The sequence below is a fragment of the Otolemur garnettii genome, unplaced genomic scaffold (assembly GCF_000181295.1).
Source record: "Otolemur garnettii isolate 467f Iridium unplaced genomic scaffold, OtoGar3 scaffold00096, whole genome shotgun sequence".
Classification (NCBI taxonomy): Eukaryota; Metazoa; Chordata; class Mammalia; order Primates; family Galagidae; genus Otolemur; species Otolemur garnettii.
Genome location: NW_003852491.1, coordinates 2,887,696 through 2,909,586, shown reverse-complemented (window position 1 = coordinate 2,909,586; position 21,891 = coordinate 2,887,696). Strand labels below are relative to the sequence as shown.

The window sequence follows — 21,891 nt, the reverse complement described above, 5'->3', positions numbered from 1 at the left end:
TGGAACATTTTTCTATTTTCAGTAAAGACCGGGTCTCACACTTGCTCAGGCTGGTCTCGAGTTCCTGAGTTCAAGCAATCCACCTGCTTCATCCTCCCAGAGGGCTAGGATTACAGGCGTGATAGATTTCTCTTTTTTTCCTTCACTCCCACATCCAATCCATCATTAACCTGGTTGACCCCACCCTAAAATATGCTTTCAACCGTCCACACTGATCAACCATTATCTCTTCAGAGAGGACTTCCCTGGAAAGCCCGTCAGAAGTAGCCTCTGTCCAGCACCCCCGTGATGTCTTCCCTTTTATCTTCCTCCTAGCACTTAGCACAATCAGTAATAATCTTTCTCTCTTTTTTTTTTGTTTTTTTGTTTTTTGTTTTTTGAGACAGAGTCTTAAGCTGTCACCCTGGGTAGAGTGCTATGGTGTCACAGCTCACAGCAACCTCAAACTCTTGGGCTTAAGCAATTCTCTTGCCTCAGTCTCCCACGTAGCTGGGACTGTGGGTGCCTGCCACAATGCCTGGCTATTTTTTTATTGCAGTTGTCATTGTTGTTTAGCAGGTCCGGGCCAGGTTTGAACCCGCCAGCCTCAGTGTATGTGCCAGAGTCCTACCCACTGAGCTAATAATCTCATTAATGTATTTACCTATCTCTGTCGTGTCCTCCACTGCTAGAATATAAGCTCCACTACAGCGGTTCTCAACCTGCAGATCGCAACCCGTTTGTAACAATAAAAATACATCGAGGCATTAGGAAGGCTGAGGACCACTGCCCTACAGCATGGACACTGTGTGTCCACTTATGGAGCTGCAAAGTCCTTTAGAATACGGCCTAGGAGATAACTGGCTTTCAAAATATGTGTGGAATACATGGATAAAAAATGAATTAATTAATTTCTTCTAACTCCAGTTTCCTCCTCTGTAAGATGAAAATACCAGTAATAATACCAACCTCATAAGGTTGTTTTGAGGATGAAAGGAGATGATATACGTATAAAACAAATAATAGTGAACACATATAGTGCTTGCCATATGCTAGGACCTGCTGTAAGTGTTAGGAAAAAAAATTTTTGAGACAAAGTCTCACTATGTCACCCTCAGTAGAGTGCTGTGGCATCACAGCTCACAACCATCTCAAACTTTTGGGCTTAAGTGATTCTCTTGCCTCAGCCTCCCAGGTAGCTGGGACTACAGGCACCCACCACAATGCCCAGCTATTTTGTTGTTGTAGGTGTCATTGTTCTTTAGCTGACCCGAGCTGGGTTCGAACCCACCAGCCCCAGCATATGTGGCTGCCCCAACCACTCAGCTACAGGCACCGAGCCAGTGTTAGGAAATACTATTTCTGGGCAGCGCCTGTGGCTCAGTGAGTGGGGTGCTGGCCCCATATACCGAGGGTGACAGGTTCAAACCTGACCCCAGCTGAACTGCAACAAAAAAATAGCCGAGTATTGTGGCAGGTGCCTGTAGTCCCGGCTACTCGGGAGGCTGAGGCAAGAGAATCACTGTGACACTGTGAGCTGCGACACCACAGCACTCTTACCAAGGGTGATAAAGTGAGACTCTGTCTCTACAAAAAAAAAAAAAAAAAAGAAAGAAAGAAAGAAAGGAAAATAAAATATTTCCACTTTACAAGTGAGGAAATGGAGGCAAAGAGTGATTAAATGATTTACATGAAGTCACATAGCCTGTAAGTGGCAAAAAAAGATGCAGGTCTGGGCAGTTCAGGTCAGAGCCCGTATTCGTGATCACTGCAGTCTACCATAAAACTCTTTTCATGGGGGTTGGCCCTTAGCAAGCACGCCATGAATGCTGCTTTTTTGAAGCCACGTTCATTGCTCATGTGCCAAGCCTTGCTCTTCCAGTCACCACAAAACGCAGATCCCAGTTTTTATTCCGTCTGGACTTTGCTTAGCCTTTTGGCCCTTCCCTGGAAGCAAGAGCAGTGGCTATTTGGGTTCTTCATCCCGCCTGAGCTGGAGGAACACGATCCCCGAATCTCGCACCGTGGACCACATCCTCTATTTCTCTTCCCCATCTCTTTTCTCCTGATTCGTAAGGGTCCTAAATTATTTTGACTATCTGCTGGGCCAGCTATAGACCATTTTCTTTCTCTCTTTTTTTTTTAATATTTTTATTTATTTTATTTAGTTTTACTTTTTTTGAGACAGAATCTTACTATGTCACCCTGGGTAGAGTGTCACAGAGTCACAGCTCACAGCAACCTCAAACTCTTGGGCTTAGGTGATTCTCTTGCCTCAGCCTCCCAAGTAGCTGGGACTAAACACCCTGGGACCACAACACCCAGCTATTTTTTGTTGCAGTTGTCATTGTTGTTTAGCTGGCCTGGGCTGGGTTCAAACCTGCCAGCCTATGTGGCCAGCGCCGTAACCAATGTGTTACGGCCGCCAAGCCTATAGACCATTTTCATCCTACCCTTTTTTTTACTTCTGAGCAACTTCGTGTAGGAGAAGGCATAGGGGATTTTCACTCCCCTTTGGTTAATAACAGCCTTGCTGGATATGGAGGAAAGCTTGCTGTTTGAGAAAAGAAAGGAGCTTCCTTCTGTACAGACCACCGGTTGCTGACACTGCAGTGATTCCAAATAGTATTGCCCCCTTCCTCAGTATTGTTTATCCCCATGGAACAAGTCCACCCTTTACCATATACAAAAAAAAAAACCTCTAACAAATAAACAAAGAAAAAAGTCAAATACGCTAGAGCTGTGGTTCCCAACCCCCAGCCCACGGACCATTCCAGTCCATGGCCTGTTAAGACCAGGCTGCACAGCAGGAGGTGAGTGGCGGGAGAGCGAAGCTTCGTCTGAGCTTGCGGGGGCTCCCCATCACTCACATCCCGCAGAGCTCTGCCTCCTGCCTCCTGGCAGATCAGCAGCGGTCATAAGAGCACAGACTCCACTGCAAACTGCATGTGAGGGATCCAGATTGCATGCTCCCTGTGAAAATCTAATGCCTGATGATCTGAGGTGGGGCTGAGAGAGGCGGCGATGCCAGTGCTGGGGGCACCTGCAAATACAGACTATCATCAGCCGAGAGGTTTGACTGCACAGAGACCACGATAATTCAATTCCTTGCAGATTCAAATCAAAACCATCTTCCTCCACCCATATCTGTGGAAAACTGTCCTCCATGAAACCGGTCCTCCCTGGTACCAAAAAGGCTAGGGACTACTGCTCTAGAGGCCTTAATAACCCCTGATATTTGTTAAGAAAAATATCCTAAAAAGGATTCCATCGGACCAACGATACTCAACCACTGAGCTCAAATGTCAAAGCGCAAGAGGAACTTTCACATGAGACTTCAGGGAACTAGCATCTGAAGCCATGAGATTTTAGCCTAGCTTGTGGTTTCAAAAGAATACGGGTGAGGCAAGGTCCCAGTAGAGTCTGCTCTCCATTTGGCTGGGACACCAGTAGGATCTGCCCACCAAGCCAGCGTTGCCCAGTGAATAACAGCACAGAGTCAGCAGATGCCAGATGGAGCTGCCTCAGTCTAATCACTAGGAAAGGACTCCAGTCACGGTCTCTTGGGGCAGCCTGCCGTGTGTTTAGAGTGTTTCACAGGCTCTCAGAGGCAGATGACCCCCTCCTCCCCTTTACCTTCTCACCTGGGAACAGGACACGGCTGATCATACCAGGGAACACCATTATGAAAAGGGGCAGCACCTTCAGGTATGCAGCCAGCAGAGAGCCTCCTTTGGCGTGGGACAGGTTCTTGGCAGCCAGAGTCCGCTGAACAATCACCTGGAAAACAGCGAGGGTGGTTGGAAGCTGAGATGGCTTTCTGTTAAGGCGAACGAGGTGAGCACAGGTTCCTGGTAGATGCAGCAGCCTCGGGGATCTTGGTTTGCCTGTCTCTCTTTGAGGGAGCATCTCTCTCCTGTTCTTAGTTCCTGTGGGCCAATCGGGGTAGCTATGACGTTCATCCTGGTTCCTCTCTACTTCTTTATCCAGGCCAGGTTAGACCTGGCCAGTTAGAGCACTGCCCAGAATTATTCTACCTCTCTGCCTACTATGACTAGCCATGGCCAAGGACACACCCAGGGCAATCCAACTACCACTCTCCATGGGATTTCTTCCTTAAAAGGGCAAAGAGAAGAGACATCCTACTCTCCACAGCCTGCACTGGAATGGCTAACTGTGAAAGTAGCACCCAGCTGTGGCCTGCATCATATCATATTAGGAAAAGCCTCTTTGAGAGCAGTCTTGGGCTTCTCTCACCTCAGAGGAAAGAAAACCAGGAGGTGGAGAGAGAGAGAAACAATTTCTGATGACATAGTATGAGCCCTTGCATCTATCTAGCTGAGCCAACTCTGGAAACTGCAGCAGAGAGTCTGGATTCCAATCCTACCTGCCCACTTCCCGGCCTTGTGACCTTGGATAAGCAACTTTACCTCTCTTTGCCTCAGTCTCCTTACCTATGAAATGGGTTTAATGCCAGAGTAGTTTTGACAATTAAACAAGGTAAAGACCTTTAGAATACTATCTAACACACAGGAACTGCCCCATCAATATTAGTTATCATTGCTATCAACTGCCTTTTTCCACTTCAACTATTTTTTTCCTAAAAACAATTGAGAGTTCTTACTAAATCAGCAGAGAACCCTTAATAGGAAGTGTACCAAGAGGTGGGATTTGGGGAAACCATTCTTGTGGTTCCCCCCATGGGTACGGTATTTGTAAATAAACCTTTCTTTTTAAAAAAAAGAGGTGAGATTTGCACCGAACCACATACCACATCTTTTTTTGCTGGCCAGAAATTGGAAGATGGATGTACTTTGTCTGACTACAACATTCAAAAGGAGTCCACTCTTCATCTTGTGTTAAGACTTGGTGGTATTGCTAAGAAAAGGAAGAAGTCTTATACCACTCCCAAGAAGAATAAGCATAAGAGAAAGAAGGTTAAGCTGGCTGTCCTGAAATACTGTAAGGTGGATGAGAGCGGCAGAATTAGTCACCTTCATCGAGAGTGTCCTTCAGAGGAGTGTGGTGCTGGAGTTTTTATGGCCACCACTTTGATAGACATTATTGTGGCAAATGTTATCTTACTTACTGCTTCAGCAAACCAGAAGACAAGTAATTATGTAAGAGTTAATAAAAGACATGAGCTAAGGAAAAAAATGTAATCTGAATGTGTGGGAAGAAGGAGACATCAGTGGGCTATAGTCATCCATCATCAAGCCACCTTATTTCCTCATTTACTCTTTGCACAATAATCATGTACAAGTTTTCCCTTCAATGGGATGGGAAAGAAGAGGGAAGAGCCATGCTGGGGGTGGGGGTCGGGGCGTGGAGGGCCATGGTGACCAGTCAGTGGGCTTCTGCACAGAAATGCAGTTGGAGGTGGGTGCTCAGAACCAACAGACCAACCAGATAGTGAGCTGCAGTGAATGGAGCAGTTAAAGTGCAGATGGACTTTGGTGTGAATCCCCAACTCTACCAGCTCTTCAGTAGCTCGAACGGGTTCCTTAATCTCCCCAAACCTCAGTTCTCTCGTCTGTAAAATGGGGGTGATAATTGTATATCGTATTTCACAGCAACCTCAGGCTCTTGGGCTCAGGCTATCCTCTTGCTTCAGCCTCCTGAGTAGCTGGGACTACAGGCACCTGCCGCCACATTCAGCTAGTTTTTCTATATTTAGAGATAGAGTTTTGCTCTTGCTCAGGCTGGTCTTGAACTCCTTAGCTCAAGTTATTCCTCTCGCCTTGATATCCCAGAGTGCTAGGATTACAGGTGCGAGCCACTGCACCCGGCTACGACCCTCTTTCAAATTGCACTCTCATACCCTCAACTCCCTTTACTTCACTCTAGTTTGTATTCATTTTATTCTAGGTTTTATCACCTTTTTTTTTCTTTTTTGCAGTTTTTGGCCGGGGCTGAGTTTGAACCTGCCACCTCCAGCATATGGGACCAGCACCCTACTCCTTTGAACCACACGCACCGCCAGACTTTTATCACCTATTAATATCTCACATGATTTACTTTTTTTTGAGACAGAGTCTCAAACTGTCACTTTACTTTTTTTTTGAGACAGCACTCAAACTGTAGAGTTCTGTAGTGTCATAGCTGACAACAACCCCCAACTCTTGGGCTCAAGCAATCCTCTTGCCTCAGATTTTCTATTTTTAGTAGAGACAGGCTCTCACTTTCACTCAGGCTGGTCTCGAACTCCTGAGCTCAGGCAATCCACCCACCTTAGCCTCCCAGAGTGCTAGGATTACAGGCATGAGCCCCTGCGCCCAGCCTCACATAATTTACTTATTGATGATTTCTAATTACATCCGACTGGAAGGTGGTCAGTTCCACAAGGACAGACTGCCTTGTCAGACCTGATCTCTGTGTACCCGAGGCGTGCCTGGCACACAGAGGACATTTGGTATTTATTGAACAAATGTTGAAGCTTCAGCCTCTACTTAAAATGTTTGCTCTCCTTTGCTTACTGGATCTTCCCAGACACTAAGAAGGATGTATTGGGTCTTTCCCTCTACAAATGCCAGCAGCTGTGGATTTGCCATAGGCCTTAATAAAAGCAAGAAGCCAAAGAGCACCCAGAGCAGCGGAAAGGAAAGAGGTGAAGGACGCAGGGACAACACAAAGGAGAGAGCAGGGGGAGGGAGAGAGCACAAGGCACTGTCGCCTGCTGTCCTGTACCTGATCTGTGCACCAGTACCAGAGGGACGGGATGGACATTCCAAACAGGACTCCGGGCCACGGAAGATCAGAGGTCAGTGGATCTCGGAAAATGTGAAAAGCGTCTTCTCGGGGCAGCCCGCAGCTGCTGTTCTCACTCCGGTTGCTCGCCAGGGCCAAGAAGTACTTCTCCTTCAGGCCTTCCATCCCGCCCACTGCAGCGAAACCTGGAATTTAGAGGAAGCCTGTTTGCCGGGAACTTGGTAAATCCACAGCAAGCGACGAGGGGATGGTCGGAGACCAGCAAGGCCCCGGGAGGAGCGCAGCCACCAAAAACTGCTGGTGCCCCACCCCTGTTTTTAAAATGCTTTTGGTAGTGACTGTAGATCATGTCGGGGTTCAGAAACTGATACCCCCAAATATGGCACTTTGACATGCTGAGCCGAAACAGCTTCCAGGCCTCTGACCTTCCCTCCTGTCTCTCAATCCTCAGATGTTCTCAGAAGTTCCCTCATCTTCTTAAAGTCTGGACCTGCCAAAGAAGAAAGCAGTCCCCCGATCCCTTCTGTGACTTTTCATTAACTCATACTGCGGGAAGACAGACTGAAGTCTCTAACTCTCCAGGACAGACGTTTGTCACAAACCGTTGTCTGCTCTGCGGGCCCAACAGCTTGTGTCCCAGGCCACTATTATGTTCTTCAAGTCCATTGAATTTCCCCAGAAGTCATTTACGACCCTCCTAAAATCATCCATACTCCCCCATCGTCCTCCCCACTACGAAGGGTAAAGCATATAAGCATCAGTACCCCATTAGGATACTGGGCAATCACGCTGTGATTCTCTCTGCAGGTGCTTATACATTTGTATGCCTTGCCTCAATCTGCATTTTGTCACTTGATTTTTCAGTGAACCTTCCTTGGAGAGTAAAGGGGAAATTACCTCTTGCCCTATAATATAATTGCTTCTCAGAATATCCTTCCTTCCTTCTTTGCTCAATTTCCCCCCCCCCTTTTCTTTCCCTCGGTCCCTTCTCTCCTCCTTCCCCTTTCCTCCCTCCCTCCCTCCTTCTTTCCCTCTCTCCTTTCCTTCTTTCTCTGTTGCCCTGGCTAGAGTTCAGTGGCTCACAGTAACCTCCAGTTCCTGGGCTCAAGTGATTCTCCTGCCTCAGCCTCCTGAGTAGCTGGGACTAAAGGGGCATACCACCATAACCTGCTTATTTTTCTGTTTTGTTTTGTTTTTGCTTTTTAAGAGACAGAGTCTTGACTCTTGACCTCAAACAATCCCCACCGCAGCCTCTAAGAGTGCTAGGATTACTAGCATTAGCCACTGTGCCTGGCCTTCAGAATATCTCTAGCTGAGCTATCGAAGCACACAAGAATATTTCTAAATAATACAAGATACATACGCTTATACGCTTATATTGAAGGCAATCATCAAAATACTAAAAATGGGGCATCTGTAGCACAGTAGTTACAGCACCCACCACATTCACTAAGGCTGGTGGGTTCAAACCCAGCCTGGGCCAGCTAAAAAACAATGACAACTGCAACCAAAAAAAAAAAAAAATGAAATAAAAACAGTCGGGCATTGTGGCAGGCACCAGTAGTCCCAGCTACTTGGGAAGCTGAAGCAAGAGAATCGCTTAAGCCCAAGAGTTGGAGGTTGCTGTGAGCTGTGACAGCATAGCACTCTACCCAAGGCAACATAATAAGACTTTGTCTCAAAAAATAAATAAATTAAATTAAATTAAAATAATAATAAATATTAAAACTGTAACATAATAATTTGTTACTTTGCTCCATTAAAAAGCAAGACCAGCAGTAGGTCTGATAATGATTTAGTTTAAAAGTAGCCATGAGAACAGTTTTCTAATATATCAACACCTGTAATGCAATATAAACACATTTGGGATATCTTTTGGGATCACAGTACTGCTAATATTACCTGGGCCTACATTAATAATTGAAAAATGCTAAATCTCAATTATATCCTTATGAACATAGAGACATATTCTTTCCGATCCACATTTACAGATATCCTGACTTTCGTCCATGAACCCCTAGTTAAGAAACCCTGTACTTCTAAAGTGTTCTCAATTCATGGTATCACAGGAGCAGCCCCAGAATTAGTGGCCTTTAGATAGAAGTTACTTCCCCTCTTCGAGTTTCTGTTTCCTTGTCTGCAATTGGGGATAATGTAAGCCTCATAGGTCTGGGGCAAGGAGCAGATGAGATATTTAACACAGCATCTGGCACAAAAGTGAGTTATTCTGAAAAAATATACTGTAGTTTGCAGATGGTCTGCTTCTTTGCATTAACTGAAAGGATTCAAGGTTTCTCTCCAGTGGATTATATTCTGGAAAGCCTTTTTCTTTCCTTTTTTTTTGAGACAGAGTCTCAACATGTTGCCCTTGGTAGAGTGCCATAGCGTCACAGCTCACAGCAACCTCCAACTTTTGGGCTCAAGTGATTCTCCTGCCTCAGCCTCCCAAGTAGCTGGGACTACAGGCACTCGCCATAATGCCTGGCTGGTTTTCTTTTTTTTTTTTTGGTTGCATTTGTCATTGTTGTTGTGGTGGGTACCTGTAGTCCCAGCTACTTGGGAGGCTGAGGCAGGAGAATGGCTTGGGCCCAGGAGTTGGAAGTTGCTGTGAGCTGTGATACCATGGTGCTCTACCCAGGGCGACAGCTTGAGACTATCTCAAAAAAAAAAACAAAAAAAATGTTCTTTTATGACTTTATTTCTTCTGTTCCATTTGCTCTGATCTCTTCTTTAAGAATAAAAATTTCTCAAATGTTGTATCTCTACTCTGCCCTCAATATTTATCAGCTTTTCTTTTATAATTGTATTTGTCCCTTTCTCTGCATTTTATTAGACCTCCCATAGAGTTTCATCCCTGATTTTATTTTCCGGAGCATTTGGTCTGCTCTTTACATCCTGCGATAAGGAGTTTAATTCTGGTAATTTATTTAGGAAATTTATTATAATCTTCTCTGATCTTTCCCCCTTTTATCCACTCTTAGTCTCCCTTCGCCTCTGTTTGCCCTTTCCTTCTGTCTTTCGTATGTGTTTCAGAGAGTTCAAGACTCTGAGCACGGCTCGGCGCCTATAGCTCAACCGGCTAAGGCGCCAGCCACGTACACCTAAGGTGGCGGGTTCGAATCCCCAGCCTGGACCCGCCAAACAACAATGACGGCTGCAACCAAAAAATAGCCGGGCGTTGTGGCGGGCACCTGTGGTCCCAGCTACTTGGGAGGCGGAGGCAGGAGACTCGTTTGAGCCCAGGAGTTGGAGGTTGCTGTGAGCTGTAATGCCACGGCACTCTGCCCAGGGGGACAGCTTGGGGCTCTGTCTCAAAAAAAAAAAAAAAGACTCTGAGCACGGCCCTCTCTTAGCATTTGCTTCTGAGCCCGGCCATATGTAATTTTCAGCTGTGTGTCCTGTGGTCTTCAGGACTACGCTCCCTTTCTCTTTCCTGTTTCCCATGTTTCCTTAATAGCCTATTAAGTCTTAAGGAATGACTTTTCTCTAAAAGACAGGAACCTATAAAAAGTAGTACTACCAATAAGAAGTTGGTTAATCTACAAAACCATAACTATTCTTGAAGCTATAAGAGAGCTAAGACCATAGAGCAACCAACTGGCTTAAGGTCTCAGAAAAGACCAGACGTGTGTCGGCTCACTGACAGCATGAAGGAGAGTCATCATCCAAGCTGGCTTGAAGAATTTAGCTAGTGTTCCGAAACAAATTGCTAAAGACTAAGTGTGGGCCAGAGCTGGAGGACAAAACCCCTGTCAGTCTGCAGACAGATGGGGAGATCACACCCACCCACCTGTAGGCTCTTCTACACAGATCAGCACTGGGTGCCCAGGAGAAAGACTGGGGACAGACAGGAGAGTGGTGGCTGCCACATGGAAAAGGCACAAGGCACCAACTGGGCCCCTTCCCCCTACGGAACAAAAGACTTAAGATCTTGGAGGAAGGACAGCAAACTCTTGTCCCAAGGAACAGGCAAAGACCCTTCATGATTAAAGAGAAGAAAAAGCAAATTCTTAGACGTGGGGAAAACACCACAGGAAGTTTTGCGGAGCCCAAATCATGAATCTCCCAGAACTGCAGGAAAGGCAGGATCTCTGGCAAAGCCTCACTCTTGAGACCCAAGGACAAATTACCTGCCTAAGACGAGGCAGGACAAGGAGAGCAAAGCTCCCTTCCTGTGCCTGAGGAACCATCGGGCCAACTAGACCCCAACCTGTGCATAGGTGATGCTGGAAAAATTTGAAGTTCATGGTACTCTGAGGGCAGTGAGAGCCACCAACAGCCATCTGAGCTCAGCTCAACTTTGCCTGGAGTGACTCCCTCATTAGCTGAGATGTGCTCATTTCCAAACAGAAATACAATTTACCTCACTCTCTACTGTCCTGTATATTATGTCCAACATTCAAAGAAAAAAAAATGATGACACACTCAAGAAAAAATGTTACTTTTTCTTGTGTGTGTGTGTTTTTTTTTTTGAGACAAAGTCTCACTATGCCACCCTCGTTAGAGTACCATGGCATCACAGCTTACAGCAACCTCCAACTCTTGGGCTTAAACGATTCTCTTGCCTTAGCCTCCCAAGTAGCTGGGACTATAGGCGCCTGCCACAACACCTGGCTATTTTTGTTGTTGTTGTTATCATTGTTGTTTGACCTGGGTTCAACCCTATAAGCCCCTATGTATGTGGCCGGGGCCCTAACCACTGAGCTACCAGTGCTAAGCCGGTAATATGTTGATTTTAATGGCATGAGTCTAAAGTCAATCTGCTTGACTTTGGATCCTGACTTTGAATCCTAGCTTTATTAACTAAATGATTATAGGCATATTGCTTAACAGTTAGTGCCTTAGTTTTCTCATTTAAAAAAGAGAGACTGGCTTGGTGCCTGTAGCTCAATGAGTTGGGCACCTGCCTGCCACATACACCAAAGGTGGCAGGTTCAAGCCCAGCCCAGGCCTGCTAAACAACAATGACAACTGCAACCAAAAAATAGCTAGGTGTTGTGGTGGGTGCCTGTAGTCCCAGCTACTTGGGAAGCTGAGGCAAGAGAACCGCTTAAGCGCAAGAGTTTGAGGTGGCTGTGAGCTGTGATATCACAGCACTCTACTGAGGATGACATAGTGAGACTCTGTTTTAAACAAAAAAAAAAAAAAGAAAGAGACAATAATACCAATATTATTAGGTTGTTACAAACATTAAGTGGGATAATATGTCTGGCTCACATATGTTTTAATAGTTATTACTTTTTCAACTTCTATTTAAGATAATTTTAGTCTTATGGAGGAACTATAAAAGTAATAGAATTCCCATATAACCTACATCCAATGTTATCATCTCACATAGTCAGAGTACAGTTATAAAAATTAAAAAATTAACATTTGGGTTAATTAAAAACCCAAATTAACTTTGGGTTTGAACCCGGCGCCCTACTCACTGAGCCAGAGGTGCCGCCCAGGATTCGGAATTTTATTTATAAAAGAGACCCTGGGTAGCTGGCAAGCCCCTTCCCGACTGCAGCAAGAAGGCCCCATCAACGAGGAAAGGGACTAATCAGACTCCAGATCTGCTGGTGCTTTGATCTTGGACTTAGCCTCCAGAACCTCGAGAAATAAATGTTTATTATTCATAAGCTCCCCAGTCCGTGATATTTTATTATATATAACAGCTCAAACAGATGAAGACAGACTGGTCCAGTACTAGTCATTATACACATGCTGCAGATCTAAAGTCTTCAGATTTCACCTCTCCTGTTCTTTTTCTCTTCTGATTCCACATTGCATTTATTATTTGTGTCTCCTTAATTTTCACCACCTAGTGATAATTCCTCAGTCTTTCCTTGTTTTCCACAGCCTTATCACTTTTGAAAAATACTGGTTAGATATTTTGTGAAATGTCCTTCAACTTGGGTTTGCCTGATGTTTACTGCCGGTTACATTGAACTTAGGTATTTTTTGACAAGAATGACACAGATGCTGGGCACAGTGGCTCACGCCTGTAATCCCAGCATTCTGGGAGGCCAAAGCAGGCAGATTGCTTAAGCTTAGGAGTTCGAGACCAGGCTGAGCAAGAGTGAGACCCTGTCTCTAAAAAATAACCAGGCAGGGTGGTGCCTATGGCTCAGTGGGTAGGGCACCGGTCCCATATACTGAGGGTGGTGGGTTCAAACCTGGCCCCAGCCAAACTGTAACAACCAAAAAAAAAAAGCTGGGCGTTGTGGTGGGCACCTGTAGTCCCAGCTACTCAGGAGGCTGAGGCAAGAGAATCACCTAAGCTCAGGAGCTGGAGGTTGCTGTGAGCTATGTGACGCCACAGCATTCTACCGAGGGCAATAAAGTGAGACAATGTCTCTACAGAAAAAAATAATAATAATAACCAGGCATTCTGGTGGGCACCTATAGTCCTAATTACTCAGGAGGCTGAGGCAAGAGAATCACTTGAGCCCAAGAGTTCGAGGTTGCTGTGAGCTATGATGCCAGATTACTTAACCCCAGAGTGACTGAGTGAGAATCTGTCTCAAAAAAATAAAAAAATGACACAGAAATTTTGTGTCCTTCTCAGCGCACCATACCAGGAGACATGTGGCATTGATATGTCTTATTCCTGGTGATACTAACCTTGATCACTTAGTTATGGTAGTGTATACCAGGATTCTCCACTTGCAAAGTGACTATTTTTTTCCTTTGCAATTAATAAATATTTGGGCCGTGATACTTTGAGACTGTGTAAATATCCTGTTTCTTCATAAACTTTCACCCACTAACTTGAGCATCGATCACTGGATCTCGCTGTGGCAATTACTACTACAGCATTCTGACAGTGATTTTTCTATTTCCTCACTCCACCTTCATTGATTAATTGGAATCTTGTGTAAGAAAGAGCTATCCCTTCACCCTCTTTTATTTATTTTTTCAATCGTTTTTCCATATCAGTATAGGAAGGGACTAATTTTAACTTTTAAAAATCCTTAGTTTCCATGATGAGCCCAGTTCTCTTCTAGCTAAAATAACCATGCCTCAAACAAAGCACCTGTGACAAGAATCCCGAAGGAGTTTGCTTTTTTTTTTTTTTTTTCTGAGACAGAGCCTCAAGCTGTCACCCTGGGTGCAGTGCTGTGGCATCATAGCTCACGGCAACCTCCAACTCCTAGGCTCAAGTGATTCTCCTGCCTCGGCCTCCCAAATAGCTGAGACTACAGGCACCTGCCACAATGCCTGGCTATTTTTTGGTTGCAGCCGTCATTGTTTCTGAAGGGCCAGGGCTGGATATGAACCCGCCAGCTCAGGTGTATGTGGCTGGCATCTTAGCCACTTGAACCACAGGTGCCAAGCCAGGAGTATGCTTTTTGATAGCTGGGTTTACTAGCTGGGTTTGATAGCAAATGTTCCTATTTGAGAGAGGTGCTGTCATCCACCCAAGTGACCCTGGGACCCCACTTACTGTAGCCCATCAAGATGAGTGCTCCTATCAGCATGATCAGAGTCTGCAGAGCATCCGTGTAGATCACAGCAGCCAGGCCACCTGGGGAGATGAGCACTGAGATAAGAGCCAGGTAGTCTGAAGAAGAGGAGTTACTCTGGGTCACAAAGGGAACCTGGAAGGTGAAGACCTGATGGGAGATTTCTCAGCCTTGTTTGCAAAGATGGCGGCGATCTCTGCTGCCTGTGTGCGTGCCAGTGTTGCAACACGACTTCACCCGCTCCCTTCACATTGAGATGAAGTTAGCTTCTCTATCTCCCAAAGATGGCCTTGGCCATGGGACTTGCTTTGGCCAATAGAATATGGGAGAAGCGATATTGTGCATCTCCCAGCCTAGGCCTCAGGGGGCCTGCCACATCTGCCTTTACCCTCATGTTAGCCTGAGACCACCAGGCTTGGAAGCCCAGTCTATCTTAGTGGACGATGATGCCCCAGTAGAGGAGAAGCCCAGCCAACAGCCCAAGCTAACTGCCAGCTGCGTGGGGGAAGCCACGTCGTCCCAGCCAGCTGCTCCAGGTGCTAACTGCAATTCAGTGGAGCCAAGTGAGACCAGACAACCCATGAAATTATGGGGAATAATAGACCATTGTTTCAAGCCCTTAAATTTGTGGGTGGCTTGGTACACAGCAATTTCTAACTGATACAGGAAGAATGCTTGGGCCATAGTCTCTAACCTCTGAATATTTATTTAATTGAGACAAGGAATCACTTGTTGCCTGGGCATGAGGGCAATGGTGTCATCACAGCTCCCTGCAGCCTCCAATTCCTGGGCTCAAGTGATCCTCCTGCCTTAGCCTCTGGAGTGGCTGGGACTACAGGTATGTGCCACCAGGTCTAGCTCAAACATGTTTATTTTTAACATTTGAAGAGGATGTGAGTACTAGTTATTCAGAGCCCCGAGACTTCCTGAACAGGGGTATGGTGGTCTGCCTCAGAGGATTCTTGTTGAGTTTGCCACCTAGAAAAACCTTTGGAATGACAATACTGGTAGCAAACCCAGCAGCACGGGGACAGAGCAATCTTTCCAGTCTCTTCCCTCTATCTCCCTCCTGCCTCCTTCTCTAAGGAGAAAGGACACTTAGCTGATAGACATGTTTACTGAAGGGCAGGGTCACTGGGCAATTAAAACAAATGCTATGCTCGTGGGTGTGGTTCTTGATTCCCCCTTCCTTGCCAGCAGGCATGGGGCCCTCTGATAAATGGGAGGAGACCTGGCTTGGATTCTGGCCTTCATTCTCTGCTGTGTGCTCATGCAATGAGTCAGCCTAATATAGGGAGATCCTGACATTTTGCACCCCTTAATTCCATTTTCCTTTCCACACTAATACTTACTAAGTATCTATTACATGTCAGGCACTGCGGGAGCCTTTTATTCAATCATTCCCCAAGTATCTGGTGAGCGCCCTGCTAAGTTCTACATGGAAGAAATACAGAGGCAAAAACATGGCACATTCCCTGCCCTCATAGAGCTACACTTCAGGAGGAGACAGACCCCTGCAAACAAGGAACAGGAAGGTGAACTGGCTGCTTCCTGCGGCCAGCCCTCCCCTCCCCCAGGCCCCAGGCAGGAGCTTCTGTTGCTTCTGAGGACTCAGCCAGCGTCTTTCTGTGTCAGAGGCCCCTGTGCTTGTTAAATGTTGCCACTTTCCTGTTCAGAGCAATGAGTGGTGTCCCATGGCACTTTGACCAAACTCTAGGCTCCTCTCACTGCTCCAAAGCTCTGCCCCTGCCCGCATTGCCAATCCTTCTCTTACCCCAGGGCAGCCACAGAACGCATGGGGGCCATTCTCTGTGAGCAGGCTCTGTGAGCCTACTCCGCTGGTTCACTCAGCTTCAGCCACGTCCACCCATCGCTACGCCTTAAGCAAAGCACACTCTCGGAGCAGAGTCTGTACAGCTGTCCCCTGCACTGCTCACGGGTATCACTTAAATTTGGTTGAACTATCACCTCAGGGAGGCCTTACCTGAACATTCTATGTTTAAAAAACAAAAAGCCTTCCTCCATTATTCCCCATCTCCTCAGCCCACTTACTTTTTCTTCATAGCACTTATCAATGCTATGGTTATATTATATCGGGGGGGGGTTTGGTTTTGTTATTTTTACTGAGACAGAGTCTCACTTTGTTACCCTCAGTAAAGTGCCGTGGTGTCAGAACTCACAGCAACCTCAAATTCTTGTGCTCAAGCAATTCTCTTGCTTCAGCCTCCCAAGTAGCTGGGACTACAGGCACCCGCCACAACGCCCAGCTATTTTGTTGTTGTTGTTGTTTAGGAGGACCAGGCTGGGTTCGAACCCACCAGCCCCGGTGTATGTGGCTGGCCCCCTACCCACTGACCTGCGGGCACCCAGCCAGTTATGTTATATTGTTAGAATAACATCTCCAGACTACTCACCTCTACTAGAATCTAAGTCCCTCTGGAGTAGAGATTTTTGTCTGACTTGCTTATATCTATATCCCATTTCCTAGTATGACACCTGGCACATAGTAGGTAAGAAAAATCTACACACACACACACACACACACGTGGACGGAATTATATTATACCAAGAGGAGGCAGAAAAGGGTGGAAATGGAACAGAAAATAAAACGGTGAATTTTCTTTGTTTTTCCCCTCAAGACAGAGTCTCACTATGTTGCCCTCGGTAGAGTGCTGTGATCTCACAGCTCACAGCAACCTCAAACTCTTGGGCTTAGGCAATTCTCTTGCCTTAGCCTCCCAAGTAGCTGGGACTACAGGCGCCCGCCACAACACCCGGCTATTTTTTGTTGCTGTTGTCACTGTTGTTTAGCTGGCCTGGGTTGGGTTCAAACCCACCAGCCTCAGTGTATGTGGCTGGCACTGTAACCACTGTGCTATAGGTGCCAAGCAGAAAGGGTGAATATTAAAACAGACACTAGTCAAGGCCCCATTACATGCCAGGCAGTCTTCTAGGAAACAAGTCTGAGGCAGGAAGATGAGGCTGCCTGGCCTCGCCTTCTGGAATCACAGTTGTTTATTATCCAGCTTTGTATTTTATATGTGAATGCTCACACTCAGCACTCAGAAGGTTCTAAACGAATAGCTCTGGAATGCATGGAATGGGGGAAAAATGTGGTGCATTTTTAAAATTCTTTTTCTTAAAACCTGGTGCAGTGGCTCACGCTTGTAATCCCAACACTTGGGAGGCTGAGGTGGGTGGATTGCCTGAGCTCACAGGTTCGAGACTAGCCTGAGCAAGAATGAGACCCCCATCTCTAAAAAATAGCCAGGCGTTGTGGTGGGCACCTGTAGTCCCAGCTACTTGGGAGGCTGAGGCAAGAGAATCCCTTGAGCCCAAAAGTTTGAGGTTGCTGTGAGTTGTGATGCCATAGCTCTCTACCGAGGGCAACAAAGTGAGACTCTGTCTCAAAAAATAATATAAAATAAAATAAAATTCTTTTTCTTATCAGGCAACCCTCTTCCTTTGAATAATGGCCATGAGAAATCTTACTAGCTAGGGTAATGGATAAATGGTCTTAACACACTGGAACATCAGAAGATGGGTCAGGACAAGATGAGGTGGCCACAGTCCTTGCCCACCACCTTTCCCAGAGTTATCCCCTGTTCTGTCATACCTGCTATTGTGTACAGAGCTGTGATGGCCAACAGCCCAACTATGGCCAGGTACAGATTCAGGTTGAAAGACTGCTGAATAAAGATGGCACCCGCATACATGTCCACCTGCAGAGACAGGAAGTTGACGATGAATGAGTGAAGGAACAGAGGAAGGAGGGAATGAATGGATATTTGCAACACAGGTTCGTGGACCATCAGTCCCTTGCCTAGATTCTGACATACACAGAAGAGTCAGGCATTGTCCCTTCTTCAACCCTCTTGTCCAGATCATGAATCTTACACGGGAGTCCTGTGAGACCCGTGACCCCCTGTTCTGGGCTCATGAAGGAACCTCCTCAATGGTCATCCAGCTTCTGCTCTTGTCCATCCTCCACGCTACAACCTTCATCAAACTACCATCATGATCTCATCCTCCTTCTGCACCCCAACTCCTGAGTGGCTCCCCACTGCTTGAAGATAAAGGCTGGATAAATGAGCTAGAGCTGCGTGCCAGGGCCTCATCTCCTGTGCTCACTTCATCACTCCCCCTTTCTCTGACACGCATGCTGCCCTGGACTCCCAGTTTTTGCTGTGGGTGGTCTGGAGGGCCAGCCCCCCTCTAACAGGTAAACTCCTCCTAAGATGGTGCTTCCCAGGGACAGCTCCCCCACATCTGTTGACCACCAGGCTGCCAGGGAACATTCTAGAAGGGAGCCCATCTATGTGTCCATCAGCAGGAGCTGGCATAGAAAGAGTTATTGTTGGGATTTGAATAGAATTCCTTCTGCCTTCCCCTTGAGTCCCTTCCCCACCCCTGGGCTTCATCATGAGTTGGGCTAGCCAAGCAGCAGAATCCCAGGGGGTTGCAATGCACTGGCTCTTTGCCACTGTCTAGATCTGCCCATCCAAAGGTCAGGGTAGGGCAGGCCCCATCAGCACATTTCATTGACAGCTGATAACTGCCTAATCCCAGCGGGAGCAGGATAGCCCCACCTAAGGGCCGGCAGATTCTTGGAGTCCCACTCAGTGACCCAAGCCAAGAGGCTTTGGTGGAGGAGGGGATGGGAGTCCTTCCCTCTGCCGTTTTTTCTCTAATCTCCTCTGCCCACCCTCACCGGCTCCTTCCCATCTCTCCCTGACCTCCCAGAAATCTGCCCAAGAGGAGGGAAAAGGGGAAGGGGAGACAACACCCCCGGCAAAGGACTGTGACTTATCTTGTCCCTGTGCCACAGGGGTGAGGCCGGGCTGTGTCCCCCTTACCGAGATCTTGGTGAAGATGTAGATGAACAGGTAGAGCACGGCCAGCGTGATGGGGATCCTGCTGCCGCCGAAGCGCCTCCGTAGGTATTCCGGCATCGTGGTGACCTGGGGGTCAGAGCTGAGCTGTCACCACGGGCAGGCTGCAGGCACTTAGCCTCTTGGCACCAGCCCTTCCGGCCTCCCTCTCCCCCAAACTCAAAAACACAAATGGTCCTTAGTCTTGGGACTCCCACTGGGAGAATTAAGAAGGGAGAAGAAAATGGGGGCAAAGGGGTGTGGCATAGAGGAACTGGGGGTGGGGTTCCACGCAGAGTGGGGTAGCCCACAATCATATTTCCGGATTGGAGGCATCTGCACACCCCCATTCCAAAGTTGCCATATCCTGCATTGTTATTTACTCAACGTTTTATTTTTAAGCCAACCTTTTTATTTAAAAGTAACTTATCTAAAAAGGAAAGTTTAAATCACCACTTTACATGGAAAATCAGCTCTAAATTTAGAGGAATGAGCAAAAAGAAATATAGGGATAATTAGACAATTCATTTGCTTCCTATTCTCATCTCACAACTTACTGTTGCACACCAAAGACTCTGGACCCAGATCGGACTTATTCCTTCTGGAGAGAGAGAGCCAGAGAGGGAGAAGGAAAGAGAGCATTGCTGGAGAGAGGTGGGGTTTGGGTTTTGTTTTGTTTGAGACAAAGTCTCACTCTTTCACCCTGGTAGAGTGCCGTGGTGTCACAGCTCACAGCAACCTCAAACTCTTGGGCTCAATAGATCCTCTTGCCTCAGCTTCCTAAATAACTGAGACTACAGGCACCCCCCACAATGCCTGGCTAATTTTTCTATTTTTTTTTTAGTAGAGATTGGGGTTTCACTATTGCTCAGGCTGGTCTTGAACTCCTGAGCTCAAGCAATACACGTAGCTCGGCCTCCCAGAGTGCTAGGATTACAGGTGTTAGCTACCACATTTGGCTTGAAATTTTTTTTATAATAAGATATTGGGGGGAAAAACAAACTCTGGGAATAAATGGATATTTTTAAATAGAAAAAAAGTAAGAGCGTCTTTAAAATGTCCATTTATTCCTAGAGTTCATATTTCCCCCAATATCTTATGGAAAAAAAGTTTCAAACACACAGTAAATAGCTGGGCGTGTGGTAAGCATCTGTGGTCTCAGCTACTCAGGAGACTGAGGCAGGAAGATTGGTTGAGATGAGGAGTCTGGAGTTGCTGTGAGCTAGACTGAGGTCTTGGCACCCTAGCCCAGGCTATAGCATGAGACTCTGTCTCTAAAAAATAAAAAATAGAAAAGCTTCTCTCTCCTCTTCCTCCCCTCAAAACGCCAACTTGAGAATCTGATCTTAATGAATGTCTTGCCTCAATTTGCTGCAAGGCAAAGACAGTGGGAAGTTTCCAGAAATGCATTGTACCGCCCAACTGTGACACTTGATCAGGGAACAGCACAAGGAGAGATTCCATCAAAACTTACTGAACACAGGACGTACTACTCTGCGTGATGCCAAGGGGGCTATTTAGAGAGAGGACTGAGGGCTGCAGCCCATTCGGATAAATGCACCCAGAAGACGCTCCTGGGGTGGATTCACTATCTAATCTGTGACAACTGCCAGCTGGCCTTTGTTTAGGAGTTAGATTCCTATCGCTGCAGACAGTCTTTATTACCAATTAGCCTTTATTACCACTTGACCTTCGTTTCAATCTAGGGAGAGGGGCCCTGCAGGTTTCATGTACAGGAAGTCTCTAAGGAGTTAAGCCAGGAAGGAGGGGTGGAAGTCACCAGAAAGCAGGCAGCAGTCGTATCTGGAAACCAGACTCTGGGGAGCAACGTGAAGCTGGCTGACAGATGGGAGGCAGAGCCCGTGGGTTGTAAAGTAGCTAAAAAGGCGATTTGCCAACAAGGAAGAGAGCGAGTCTCCTTAGCACACTATACAAAAAGCCTTCCTGTCCCAAATACGTCCCGGATCCTCCAGAAGTCCAGACTATTCAGGAAACTACTCAGATCCATGATGATGATCAAAGAAAGCCCACTACATTCCCCATGCTACACGCCTAATCACGCTGGCTTCCCTGCCTTGGTGAGGAGGGGCTCACTGTTATCATAGGAACCAGCCTCTGGCTGCATCTGCGCAAATATTCAGGAGAAATAAACGCAGCAATGACAGCTGCCCTTGGAGAGATTGCCCTAGCCCCCAGGCCCTCCCTGATGGCAGCTCCGACTTCCCACACTCTCCTTATCTCCGGGTGAAGGAAGCCGTGAGGGCAGCCGGTGCTCACCCCTGAGTCATATCCAGTGTCTCCCTTCCACGCTCACAGAAAACCTCTTCCTCTTCCTCTGCAACCCCTGCCTTCTGTCTATGTCAACTTCTGACCCTTCTCAATGCCCCCCAGTGTCCCTGCTCCTTCAGTGTCTTCCTGTCTTTCTAGACTTTTCCCCTAATCTGGAAGCAGCTTCAACAACAGCGCGGAGAACCCACACACAGACACCACACAAGCATCTTAGTTTGCTGAGCTCCAACAACAGTCTGACATATCCACCCCAGCAACCCATTTGTTTGACCAAAGCCGGAATGAATCCTGTCATCTCCAACACCCCAAAGTTTCCATCGCTTCGGCTCTCCTACTGGCTAACTCTGATGGTCCTGCCTTGGAACTTGACCAAGACTTCTAATCCCTAACTAGTGTCATTCTTCTTTGGAGGTTGGCTCATTCCTCATTTCACATCCTTCTGAGTTCACGCAAGACCCTGGGATTGATTCATTCCAACAAATATTCAGGCTCGGTGCCTGTGGCTCAAGTGGCTAGGGCGCCAGCCACGTACACCCAAGGTGGTGGGTTCGAATCCCCAGCCCGGGCCCGCCAAACAACAATGACGGCTGCAA

At 46.9% G+C, this 21,891-nt stretch overlaps 1 protein-coding gene across 7 annotated transcripts in view; it reads right to left on the bottom strand.

Annotated features, from left to right (window-relative positions):
* SLC5A11 (solute carrier family 5 member 11) overlaps window positions 1-21,891 on the bottom strand; it is a 65,214-nt gene that overhangs the window by 13,680 nt on the left and 29,643 nt on the right. For 3 of the 7 annotated variants that reach the window (XM_023516716.1, XM_003795741.3, XM_023516719.1), the window contains 5 exons: window positions 18,995-19,099; window positions 17,755-17,860; window positions 14,120-14,200; window positions 6,667-6,872; window positions 3,624-3,759 (listed from right to left, as the gene is read on the bottom strand). In XM_023516716.1, coding sequence (XP_023372484.1) covers window positions 3,624-3,759; window positions 6,667-6,872; window positions 14,120-14,200; window positions 17,755-17,860; window positions 18,995-19,099 — 634 coding nt within the window. The remainder of the gene's footprint in view (window positions 1-3,623; window positions 3,760-6,666; window positions 6,873-14,119; window positions 14,201-17,754; window positions 17,861-18,994; window positions 19,100-21,891) is intronic. The other 4 variants (XM_003795742.3, XM_012808849.2, XM_023516718.1 and 1 more) reach the window with 2 other exon arrangements.